The sequence below is a fragment of the Fonsecaea multimorphosa genome (assembly GCF_000836435.1).
Source record: "Fonsecaea multimorphosa CBS 102226 unplaced genomic scaffold supercont1.27, whole genome shotgun sequence".
Classification (NCBI taxonomy): Eukaryota; Fungi; Ascomycota; class Eurotiomycetes; order Chaetothyriales; family Herpotrichiellaceae; genus Fonsecaea; species Fonsecaea multimorphosa.
The window spans coordinates 279,068-291,853 of record NW_015971661.1 but is presented as its reverse complement, the minus strand read 5'-3'; the positions used below and the strand labels follow the sequence as shown (position 1 = coordinate 291,853).

General features: G+C 53.8%; 1 protein-coding gene across 1 annotated transcript; it reads right to left on the bottom strand.

Moving 5' to 3' along the window:
* Positions 1–571: 571 nt before the first annotated feature.
* Z520_10027 (uncharacterized protein) lies at positions 572–3,906 on the bottom strand (the record flags this gene model as incomplete). The annotated part of the gene is made up of 2 exons (XM_016780521.1): positions 572–821; positions 881–3,906. The coding sequence occupies 2 exons, from the start codon at positions 3,904–3,906 to the stop codon at positions 572–574; spliced, it is 3,276 nt and encodes a 1,091-aa protein (XP_016628440.1).
* Between the last annotated feature and the right edge of the window lie 8,880 nt (positions 3,907–12,786).

Sequence of the window (12,786 nt, the reverse complement as noted above, 5' to 3'; positions counted from 1 at the left end):
CAACTGGCTCCCTCTCCTCCTCACCCACCGAAAAGAAGAATGAAAACATATATGGTATCCTTCAACAAAGACTGCTGGACACCAGTAACACGGGAAGATATGGCGGGGGCTTGCGAATACCTGGACTTGCAACGATTCCCCTTGATGGGCCCTTGCTGTGGGCCTATCGTTTCCTCTTGTTGATAATGATAAATATTTGAACCCTCCTCATCGTCCTCTTCACGTGTGGCGCACTGTGGTACTTGCGCAACTAGCAATCAAACAACTCACAAAAGCCCCCCTGCGGCCGTTAATCGTAAACTCCGTGGTTAATGACGAGGATGACTCTTTGGTGGATAACTTGACACAATTACTCGACGATGCTGACGATGGTCTTCTTCGCTGGAACGCTAACAAATGCCGCCGAGGGATTTCAGGGAAATGGAGGACCTGCCCACATAACACACATATATACCGCAACACATGCAACAAATTCCGATACGGCGTCCATCCACGCTCCCGAGGTCTTGGTGTACAAAAGAAAATTAAAATCTGGTCGGATTCGCATAAGTTTGATCCGACTTGTTGGGCATCATCGGTTCGAGGAGAAGCTGGAAGCCGTGCTTGCCGAAGGATATGTCGACGGCGGGAACACCTTCATGCGCACGTGTTCCAAGATCTTCAGATCTTTGGCCAGCACCGGTGAAATTGCCTCGTTCTCTCGCAGAATCTGCACGGTGCGATCGTGCAATCGCCGTAATACGTCCTCCTGCACCAACGAGCTTAGGCCTGGGTGAGGCGAGGTGAAGGTCGCGTAGAGCACAAGCATATTCCCGAATTGTCTGCAATTCCATGTTAGTCAGGGATATCCTTACCAATCACAGACACGTTTTGTACTTACGCGTGAGCCGTGCCGAAGATGTTGGTGACAACAAGACGGCGAGCGACTTTATCAAAAGAAGTAGTGCTGCGAATTGCGGCCTCAATACACTTCCGGGAGCCTTCAAGCAACTCAGGCTGGATGTAAGGAACGTCTCTCCCATATGGATGGGGAGTATTGAGACTCGATACGGCTGGTGAAGTCACCTCGGAATGGTGCCCATAGCCTGCAGGCGATTCTGACGGCCGACTTCTGGCGAGCTTGGGAGTCGGAGTGGCATTGGGGTTGGCAGTGGCCTGTAACAAGGCATATCGCAGGGTTGGTCGCCAGATGATGTATTTGGCACCATAATATTTCCCTCGCATCCGGGCTACGTTGATGTTGGGACTTTCGTGGTCATTGTCGTCCCAATCCCATTCATTCAGCATCTTCCTCCAATTTTCCAGGTTGTCGTCCAAAGCCGACATGATGCTGTCGCTTGGCCTTGCCTGCAGATTCTTCGATTCCCGATACAGCGTGGCATGGACACTGTTCATCGTGGTCCGCAGTTGGATTTGGTAGGAGTAAAACCTCAGTATGTCGTCGTCCACACTGGACTCAGGGATCCTATCCAACGTCAGGCTCGTCGGGAACTCTTTGTGCTGAGGACTCTCATAGCGACCAATCCCGCTGAGGGGCAATTCCAACTCGGCTGCAATGTCGCTCTCCAATTGCAAGCATGACCAGAATGCAAAGTTGACCAAATTCCGACGGGCGGGTTTCATGGTGTTTGTAACATAGGGAGTCGACTCGATCAGGATTTGAGCTGCAACGCATGCCTTGTTGATGTAAAAGTAGCTTGGCAAAATTCGTGCTAGTTGTCCCATATACAGACCTGCAAGCAGATAGGCTTGAATGTGGGACACATCGGCGCCACCCGGTAGCTCTCCGAGGATGTCTGCAGCTATAGCAAAGTAAGCAAGACCCGGAATCACGTCCATGTTCTTGCCCTGCGGATTCGCCGGACTCGAAACCGTCCCGTTCAGGTTGGGGTGATGGTTATATGGAGAGGTAGGCGTTGACATGGGCATCGGAAAATCCGAGTACAGTGCGCTATGTGGCGTGGAAGTCCTCATCGTAGCGGTTGACGCAGGGCCCGGCAAAGGATCACGATGAGAGGTGATCTTACCCAGCGCGAGTACAAGCAAGACAATAGCATTTGCGACTGAATGCTCGATTGGAGCCACGGTATTATGATATCCCCTGGGCTGAAAGGGGGGATTGTTGTAATCGTCCATAGAGGTCGGCGAGTCTGTCGTCTCCCGCTTCCGCTTGTTCCCAATCGCCGTGACCTGCTCCCTGGCCCGAACGTCCCAGCTGTACTTTTTCTTGAATTTGTGGATCATGACCCGGAGTACTTTCGGCTCGAGAAATGGGTGGTGGATATGCATGTTGTCCATAAAACTCCGGAAGTATCGATCGACTGCTTCCGCTTCCAACATCAACCCACCACTGGGACTCAAGCCACCGGGATGTTCACGCGCGGACTGGCTTTGATTCGCCATGGGCACGTGCAACTGCCCACTGCCCCAAACTCCGTGCGGTGAGTAAGAGGACGTGTCATCATCCGTGCGCCGGCCTTCCGATGAGTTGCTGTGGGCTGGGCTCGGAGCGCCTTCATGGCCATCGTTTTTGTCCTCTCCTTCCCCACAACCATAAAGTCGCAATAGGCCTCGGCTGGTTTCTTCATCCATCACATAAGATGGCGTAATGCCCTTCGGAATCAAAGCCTTGATAGACGGCCAAAGGACGAGATTCTGCGCAGCCGTAGTATGCTTGGCGGGCATAGGCGTATCGATGCTCTCGGTCTCTGAATTCCGCATGTGCTGGATGGATGCTGCCGAGGGATTCTGGGACTGTGAACCGGACCTGGCTTCGGAGGTACTGTCCTGTCGGCGGAACAGTGGAGGTGGAGGTTGAGCAGGACTGGGGTTCGCAGGGCTCGGGACTGCAGGGCTTCGAACTGCAGGTGTTGTAGCTACCCCATGACTTTGCTGGTCTGCCATTTGCACGTCGGTCGTCGCTCGAAGTGGTTCTGCCCGGGGCTTCGTAAGATGTTCCAGCAACAGGTTGATCTTGTCGTCTTGTTGCTTGAGGAAGTGATCCATCTTCTCGTCCCGCTCTTGGCGTTCCAGGGCCTTCTGGGCCAATGCCTTGACGTCCTCGGCCAGCGAGTCCAATTGAGCGGTAATGGCCAGGACTTGTTTCTCCGACTTTTGCGGAGGGATTTCTCGATATGAGCATTTCAGCCCGTTGTCTTTACAATGTTGACACTCGGGTCTTCCTTCGTCGCACTTCGCCTTTCGTTGACGGCACGAATCACATGCCTGGGCGGCTCGCACTGGTTTTCGTCTGTGCTCACCATGATAGGGATAAGGGTATGCGTACGGCCCGGGGGTTGGGATGGGACCTGCTGAAGGCGGGCCATAAGCCGGTGGGCCCGGAGGCTGTCCTGGCATCATCTCATGCCCCGTCACAACGTGAAGAGGAGGCTGCTGGTGAGTTCCGTTGAGCTGGGGCTCAGGCCCTTGGTAGGCATGACGCGGCCTGTAGTCGGTCGGGGGAGGATAGTAGGGAGCTTCGTGGGGATTGCTACTCACAGGGTGATATGGGGGAGGTTGTGGCGGTGGTTGTTGAACATCGGCTGGGGATCTTGAAGGGCCCGATACACTGCCTGGGCGGCCGTAACCTGGATCCGGAGGAGGGTAACCTGGGGGTTCTCTCCCTGGCGGGGGATGAGTGGGAGGATATGACTGAGGATGTGGAGGATATGGCGATTGATGAGGGATGTCTGGAGGTGGAGGGCGGTGCTCCGCGGAGTCATTGTATGGCGAAGGCGTCGGGTTCCACGCCGGCGCCGGTGGTGGCATACCTGCGCCTGGCGGAGGAGGATAATTGTACGACGTAGGGGTCTCGGCTGGCGGCATACGGTGGATAGGATTTGGAGGTGGTTGGCCGTAGGGATGGGGTCTCTCGTGTTTGATATCCACGTCACCAACTTCATCCATTTTCAACCTGGGATCCTATTCCTGGCAGCAACCAACAGGCCCGTACCTCCCACGTCTCTATACCCAAGGGAACGTGGTACAGCAAATGCGGCATGACCTTATGCAGAGACAAGAGCGGAACACGCGATCAACAGGACAAGCTCATGGCAAATCGTTATACGACGCATTCGCCAGGCTGCATAAAACTTCCTGTCGTCGCACGTCCGAGCTCTCCTTGTGCAGGTTCGGTTACCTGAGTTCCAGTTGGCACAGGAAGGGTTGGTTGGTGGGAAAAATGGGAGACCAAAACACTGTACGTCTGCGGGGCGGGTTTGCTACTTGCGCAGCAAGTCTTTCCTTTGACTATAACGAACCCGCAGGGGCGCAGCGCAACCAGAGAATTAATGCCTAGGCGGACTGAATCGCAATCCGGACGTAGATGGGTCGGAGAGAGATGGTTGGTGGTGGTGGATTCGTAATCAACAAAGCAAACACAATAGCCCTCCCAGATTCCAAACAAATCCCACAGTTGTGGACTGATGTCTGGGAAAAGAAAACTCGAGATCAGATATACACTGGCAGAATTGCGCAAGGCAAGCCTTTTTCGAGTTTGCACGGTCCAGAATTGGGTAGCGATGTCGCGAAACGAGATGGGTGTCGCGGACGAGTTGGAGAGCGCTATCGTTGATTTCGAAATGGGAAGTGGATGTCGCCGTCGCGAAAACCGTCAAGCGCCAAACCGAGCTTTCTTTTTCCCCTCTTCCCTTTGGGCAGCAATGACAAGAATCTCGAGCTGATTTCGACCTGTGGATGTTTGACAGATTGTCGACCGACCCGGAAAAAACCCAAACAAAAGTCGTCTCCAAGACGTTTCTTTGACCCGTGCTTTGGGGGTGTTGTAGCGGGGAAGCAACCGAGGCGAGAGCTTTCTCGAGGGCGAAATGGATGCCCAAGAGCTACACAAAGCTGGGTGTTCCAAAGGTGATCAACATTCGAGCGAGGCTGATCGGACAAATGCTGGGGATTTTCAAAGCTGGGCAGAGCGGCGGTTTTGGAGAATGAAGCAAACAATCGAGGGAATGGTTTTTTTCGGGAAAAAGCGTCGATCACACTGGAAAGAAGGGACTGAAGCCTGAAGGAGGGACTAAAAGTAGTGTGGTGATGGATGATGGGGGGCGTGGTGGGAGGTGGGTAGGAAGCGGCGGCAGCAGGCGGTCGAGATAACTTGGCTGCTCAAGGTGGCAGAGGTGGCAGAGGTGGCAGAGATGGCATAGGAAAGAAGCTACTCTTTGTCCGGCCGTGGTAGCGTGTCTGTGTGGTCGAAGCCCTGCCCGTCGATCGGTGCCGCGGGTTGGAGCTAAGGTTGAGGGAGATGGTGGACAAGAAGTGACAAGACTGACATGGGTGGAGTCGAGTAGTCGTCGTCGTTTGGGAGAAGGATTGGAACAAGTCGAAGCTCGACCAGAACTGGCAGAAGGGTTCAGTTGCGGGTCGAAGGGCGGGATGGGGTGTTCAGTGAGGCAAAAGCGATGGGTGGAAGGGCGTTTGACAGTCGAGAAAAGCAAAGCTTGGTCAAGGTTCAGGAGCCGCCGGGGGGTCCCAAGGGCAAAGCACCTTTAAAAAAATGAGCCTAACACCCTACGAGCACCTGCAAGAGCGACCAGGGGAGACTCGGAGTTAGCAGCTTGAGGAGCCTAGCAGCCTCGTAGCCTAGCAACTTTAGCCAGGTTAGAAGGTTAGAAGGCGAGAAGGCCCCCCCCTGGTCCCCTTTCCCACCCGTCCAGCCCGTCTAGTGTTGGTGCCCGAAAAATCCCAAGGAGCACAGGGGGGCACCAGGAGCGGGGGGGTGTGAGGGGGGGAGGGGGCCCAACCCAGAGCAATGGCACCGAATGAAATCGGGATTGTTAGCTTCCAAGGTGCTAGGTCCAAGGTCTCAGCACTCAGGGAGGCGTCGGAGGTCACAGCCCGCGCGCAGCCCACACCTGGCCGCTTATGAAGACGCCTACTACTTTCGCGCGATGGGGGAAATACGATTGTTCGAGCAGCTCTTTGCGAAACTCGGAAGAACAAGGTTTTGGCAAACAAGACGCCAACTTGAACTCGGAATGTCAGTCCAGCCCAGACCGGCTCAACCGACCTCAGCAAGGGTTGGTTGGAGGCTATAGCTTCCCCAAGGGATAGCAAATTGGAGGCGAAAGGGAATGGAACGTTGCAAGCTCCCAGATGTCAGGTGCCCGGTGCCAGGTGCCAGGTGCCTGGGAGAGTTCAGGCTCAGGTTGGGTCTCGAACCTCTGGCCATGATGATGAAATCGCTCGCAACAACATCCCAAAGGGAGGGACACGACAAGGGATTGAAGGGAAAAGTGCCAACAGCTGCCATGCAGCTACGCTTCGCGAGGCACAAGGGACGTGGTTGGTGGGATGGCGTGTGGAAGTCAGGTCCGCCCAGCAGGAAGGAAGCACCATTGGTTACTGCAACACGACCTTCGATATCACGATGGTTATGGTGATTTGATGTTAATAATAACTGCTTGTGCCGTGGTTTATTTGTGCACATGTATTTGCGTTGCCCTTCTTGTAGATACCTACGGAGCACCTGTGTACCTCGTAGGTACTTACGAGCAATCACTCTTTCAGGATACCTCCATGCCATGTACCTACCTACCTACCTAGTACCAAATACATTATTAGTAGGTACCTAGTAGGTATGCACCACCTGACAGCTCACTGCTACAACGACTATTCGTAATTCCTCGTCACCAGACTTGTCTCTGGCCGCGCTGAAAAGGATTTCCTTTCATCCCTGTCGCCAAACTCGTCCATGTCAAGTGACTTCCTCTTCATGTGTCAGACCCATGATTTCTTGGGGCTCCTGGTGGCCCACTACTCTCCAAGGCCTGGGCCTGGGTAGTTCATCTGGCCAGCTGGTCACCTGCAATAACCTCCTCTACCAGTCCAAGTGAACCGCGCTTGGGCCTACCGCAGTCATTCTTACACGATTGTTCGAAAAAGCTACTCTTGACCTCTTCCAACTCGCTACTACCGACCAAGAGATTCCAGCCATGATTCAATACCACCCAAAGCCAACAGTCGGGGAAAGAACGGTTACCGGGATTCTGGAATCCCAGAGTGATTGATACATGGGTCTCGGAGATGGGCCGAATGGGCGGTTGGGGCAGTTGATCAAATAACGAAATTATCTCGCCTGACCCGCGCGCCGAGGTACTAGGTACATGGCTGGTAAAGAAAGAGAGAAGAAAAATTTCTCAAAAACAAAGCAATGGATCCCCTGTGGGACTCTCCCGGGTCTCCCCTTAGGTCCTCAGGTCCTCGCCCGGCTAAATCCAGCTTTACCTGTTAGGTAGAAGTGACCATATCCGTAGTACTCGTAATAGAGGTTCGAGTCAGGAGCAGTCGATGTCAGGCCCATGTATCTCACGGCAATGATCTGCCGGCTTGATGGATAGCCTATACTCGAACGACGTGTGTAACAAAAATATGTATGCTTTCGTATAAGTTTCCCACCCCTCTATTTGCCTGCTCCTCATGGGTACCTGGGTACCTACTGCGCGTCACTCATCTCTTCTTGATGCTGCGGATGCTTCTTTTCGTGTCGATCCTCGTCGACCAGACGTCGACCATTTGCAAGCTACTCCATACTACACCCTACTGCTGTCGCTTCACAAAACTGTGCAACCCGGGTCGAAACCTGCCTGTCATTGTAGCCTCCTTCGTACTCCACGGCTCTTTCATCGCGGCCATGTCATTCTTGTTTCCGAGGTGGGACCTGGTGATCTCATTCTCCATCATACTCCCGAGTTCGAGCCTTTCTGAAGGTTCCATGAGCCAGAATCCTTTTTGACCATTTCTGTCAAGTCCTGCCGCCTGTGGGCCTCTCAGCCCTCTGTTGTTCAGGGGTGAGGTCTTTCTTTACCTGAAATCTGGGATTGACGTCGCCCCCTCCCAGCCTCCACCGTCCATCAGCGAGTCATTCTTTTGATGTCAGAGAGTCTGGGATTCAGGCACGGTGGCTTGTCGATCAGGTCTCCTCGTATGCGCCCGTCCTTGATCCTATCGGTAGTGGTACCTGTTGTGTCGCGCGCATCTCTTTTTCCAGCCCTCCCCAACTTGGAGAGCTACCATCACTTGAATGCTCTGGCCCTTTACCGAGTCAGGAATGGAGTCCGAGAAGGTTCACAGATTACGGATGGAAATCAAGCAGACCCGGAATCTGCCCGCGAGACGCAGGCGGCATCCGAATTCTCCGAGTTGGTCGTTTCATCTTAGTCTTCGCTTCTGGTCACCAGCAAAGAATCATCACTACTACTACTACTCGGTATCTAGGTACGAGGCCCAAGGTCTTCGGAAGGTGCTCCGTACGGAAAACACAACGCCCTTTTCCGCCTTTTCCGCCTTTTCCCATGGGTGTGGATTTGCATGCTTGCAACTGGAAAGGTCACCAGGCCATGAGCCCGACGTTGTCATCCGCCAATCATTCGCGGAGCTTGCCACGGGAATCCTCTGTTCGCATCATGCTTTGATTTCCGAGCAGACGTTTCGTGACCCCGCGGCCTCGCGTATTCTTCAACGAGGTGTTCCCTACGAATGTTCATATGCACAAAGCCAAACCAGTGTCCAAGAACTTTCACTATTTCGAGGCGATTGATTGCGCCGGATTGTCGATGCAAGTAGCGACTGGAGTGAAATCCTAATCTGAAACCCTAATCCTCTTACCCATTACCTAGCTGTTCAATGGAGGGAGAGTAGCCAGAGTAGCCCAGCTCGCGGTTCGGTTCAGGTGCTCGTATGCTCTGCTCCGTACCGGGGATGCCTTCGCACCCGAGCCGGAATGCCCCGGATCGTGATACCATGCAATCCGAATGATTCGGCTTTCAGCGGTCCTCCGAGGCGTCATACTTCTGGAGGCCCTTGGCGCGCTTAGATGAGATGGTGGGCCAGCTTCTTTGGAGACACGGAGGAGGCACAGGGGGTTCCCGCACTGCATGTCTACCTAGGTAGGTACCTATGCAAGTAACATGTTAGCGATGGCTGGGATTGAAAATAATGGTCTGTGCACATCTTTGCACCCACTGCCACCCAGTACCTCGTACTCGCAGGGTTCCCTAAAGGGTACTGGGGTACCATGAGCGGAAGCGCTCACTGGCTGCGTAAACCCAAAGAGGACATGGTCACCAGCACCATCTGCCCGTATTCTTCTTTGCTGGGAGCATGCCCAGTGACTCTAATAGCCAGCCACCCACGACCCTTGAAATTGTCTGCTTGTGCGAAATCGGAGCGAGTCAGATTGATGGAATTATTATCCGGAGTGCCTTGCTGCACCTGATAGGAGCGTGTTGACCAGCGGACGACCATCTTGTCAATTCACCATGACCCTCGGGAGGTTGGGCAGCAATCTTCTTCGTCCCGTTGACCATCTAATACCGAATCCAGCACGGATGACGCTGTGCCTTGCTTTTCCTCCCGGCAGAGGAGCCAATTCCTCGACTCCGAATCCCGAGGTTGTGGTAGCGTTTCACTCGCGTCGTCGTCCCTACCACCCTACTCGACCTTACCGATCTGCAATTTAACCAACAGTCTCTATGGGCACGGCACTTGGCCACAATGACACAACCGGCAAGAGCTTGACTTGGCAGCGGTATTGAAGCGTCGTGGTTTAGAACCCCCGAGGGCACGGGACGATGTCGCAAACGCAATAGCGTTCGCTTTTAGCAATGGGTCAAGGCCGCTATCCATCAACAGCCCCTGTCTGAGATCGATGACATCGACGTCAATCCCGATTTCCATGCCAGTCAGGCTTCGCAAGTCAGAGTGCCGGGTCCAAGGACCATGGTTGATTTCGTTTCAAGCACTGATTACGAAAGAGCGCGACAGAGGCGAGGTTTCGGTCATCTCAAAATGTAGGGGTTTCTAGGTATGGCGCATAGACGGAGCAGTGCCTGGGAGCTAGTCGAAGCCTGGATTCCTCTTCCTTCCCATACATCCACCCAGGAAATAAGTCGGCGGTTTTAGGATACGACTCGTGCTTGCTGGAGGCTCATCTCCTGAGTGGCCTTTTCCCGGCTTCCTCACACAGTTCGCCGCCACCACTGCCCACCACTGCCCACCATCCCCTAGTCCCCCGCCAACGTCGCCCACGTGGCGCAGGCCCAGCAGAGCGGCACCAGTCCTTGCAGGTTGGCTTGGTCCCTACTTTGGGCCTATCGGCCGCCTAAGAGAGGCCGCCCAAACGGCGCGTCGCTCCCCTTTCGGGCCCCTCCCGCAAGCCACTTTGACGACAATGGGTGTATTCCATTCCAACTCGTCGACTCGTAACCACTGGATCTTCAGACTCCTGTTTCGCTACGATGCGATGCACAAGGGAGTACTCGATTAGCGACTGGGATGTGCATGCCCCTGTTCGACCCAACCGCCAAAACCTTACAAGCACCTCCGGATTCGGAGCTGCACAAAGGTGAATCGTTGGGGTATGGATAACAATTCCAACGGAAAGCATCGTATTCCCGCAAGCCACAAGGCTAGTTCCATGGCCGTCCCGAGATCATCATCTGCCGAAGGAGACTCAATGGTCTGCACCGAGTACTCGGAACAAGTGATAATCTCCTGGCAACTTTTTCTGCTGAGAAATCCTCGAACCGTCGCTGGGGGATGACACTGCACCCCACCTCCTTTTGTTGCGTACGCTCAATTTCGGCTTCTGGATTATTCGAGACGTCTTCTTTCGCACCCACAGGAAGAGCGAAGAGCGCTCGACAACAGAAGCCCCACCATCCACGTTGACTCGAAGCAATTTTGCAGAGGTGGGCAGGGTTACAGTCGTCCAGGCGCAGATGTGAAAGAGGGCATGGATAACCCCCGTTCTCTTGCGACTGTACCAGAAACCGAAGTGACCATACCTGCTCGTAGTGTCCTGTGTCCGATCGCCTACCCGAAGTGGTCCATGGATCCGGGCATCTAGACATCTCTGCATGTGTCCGAATGACCACTTAATAGCTGGGCCTTGCTGCCGTGTACTTGGTAGGTATTGTCGTTGTGGCAAACATGTTGATAACTTTGCTCTCCGGGATAACGAATCAGCTTGACAAAGCAGCCGTGGGGGTTAGGCCATTACCGACGAGTATTGTTGCAGCCAGAAAGAAGTAACATCCAGGCCGGCCGGCAATAGACGTAGGTTTTGGGACCTGCCGGACAAGTGGAGATGAAGCGGAATGTCATCACCGAGTTTTAGATTCCGTGATTAAAGAGACGGTGTAACTCTTGCGGCCTACTCGAAAGTATGTGTTTTTAGTGAGAAAGAATTTGCGACTGACTCAATCAGACTAGAGCATCGAGACTTTGGCGATGTCGACTGCCCGGCCCTGGTGGCGGCAAGACCAATCATGGATTCCAAGTCTGCAGACGCCACAGATCGTCGTGCATCCTGGCGCTGCTGAAGAAGACTCAAGACACCCCAAGAGTTATTACGCGAGGATGACCATTCCATTGAAGGGGCAATTGGAACCGGACTCGGTAAGCCAACATGGACCTTTCATAGGTGCAACAAGGGCATCCCGATGGTCTGAGTTTCCGGGACATGCGGCATCGGACCCAGTGCCTTGGTTCTGGGATCACACTATTACTTGAAGTTTGGTTGACCGACTACCACGAGTACAGTCAAGACACTCACCCTCTGTTGCCACGCGACTTCTCGTATGGCATGATGCAAGACTTGTCGAGGGCTCAAAGCAGGGCGATGATTTGGCCGTCACAGGGGCCGTTCACTAGTGTCCTCCGCCAGATGCAGTATACCAAGTACGACTACTCGTATTCACCACAGGTGCTCTAGTTCATCAGCACCCATCACCTGGTGTCAGTCACTCAGATGCCCCGGAGGCATCGCCAGTGAAAACCCATTTGCCTCGTCGGATGACGGCCAGGCCAGGAATCCGCGCCTCACTATCCATTCCCTCTCCCATCCTCCATCATCCATGGCCCATCGTATCAGCAGCCACTAAACTTGGCATTGGATCCCTGCATATCCATGCCCTTAATGAAACAAAGAGTGCATGACAAGCACAGTTTCTATATTCCGAGAATAATTCCCTGCACGCTGGTTGGTTTCCCACTCGTCATTTAACAATATTCAGAGCTCCTAGTCACCTCCCACAAGATCCACACTCCTGTTGGATGCCAAACACTTGGTAAATCCAAGACTATCTGGACCATTTGTAACAGCGTCGGGCCCAGGCGTCGTTGGGGCATTTTCCGGTGATTCGCGGTCAGCAAAGCGATGCCTCCAACCACAGCAAGTACGTACACGAGTATTCGTACTCGAAGGAGCTCGCAGGAGGTGGGATCGGGTCCCATTCGATTAACCGTAGCGGGGGGGAAGCATCCCACTAATTACGACTCGAGTCCGTCAATCAGTCAAAGACCTCAGCCATTGCTAGCCTTCCCATTGCCACGTGGGCCAAGCGTCGGATCATGGTCCAAAACAGCTGGTCTGCTCCAAGATCAAGAGACGGTGTGATCAAGACGTTGGCGAATAAGCATCGAGAAAGGGCAAAGTGGCAACAAATGGTCCTGGTAGCGCAAAGACAATGTGTAGCAGCATGGAGCTTGTAGCTCCTGGGAATCTGCAACTGCGCCCAAACAAGAAGGAGGTCGGCAAGAAAGATAGCTAGATATCAACAAAAGCTGACCAGGCTATGATTTTCGGATTCAGCAGGTGGACGGAGAAGACGTGCGTCAAAGTCCAAGATTCACACGGATCACAAGGGCATGGTGGACCAGAAGTGAATCCTCGACTCACTCGTTGCTCTGATAGCGAGGAAGATCAAACAACGGATCTGAAACTCAGCAAGCCAAGGGGGGCCCCACGCATTCCAATTGGGTGCCCGGCTC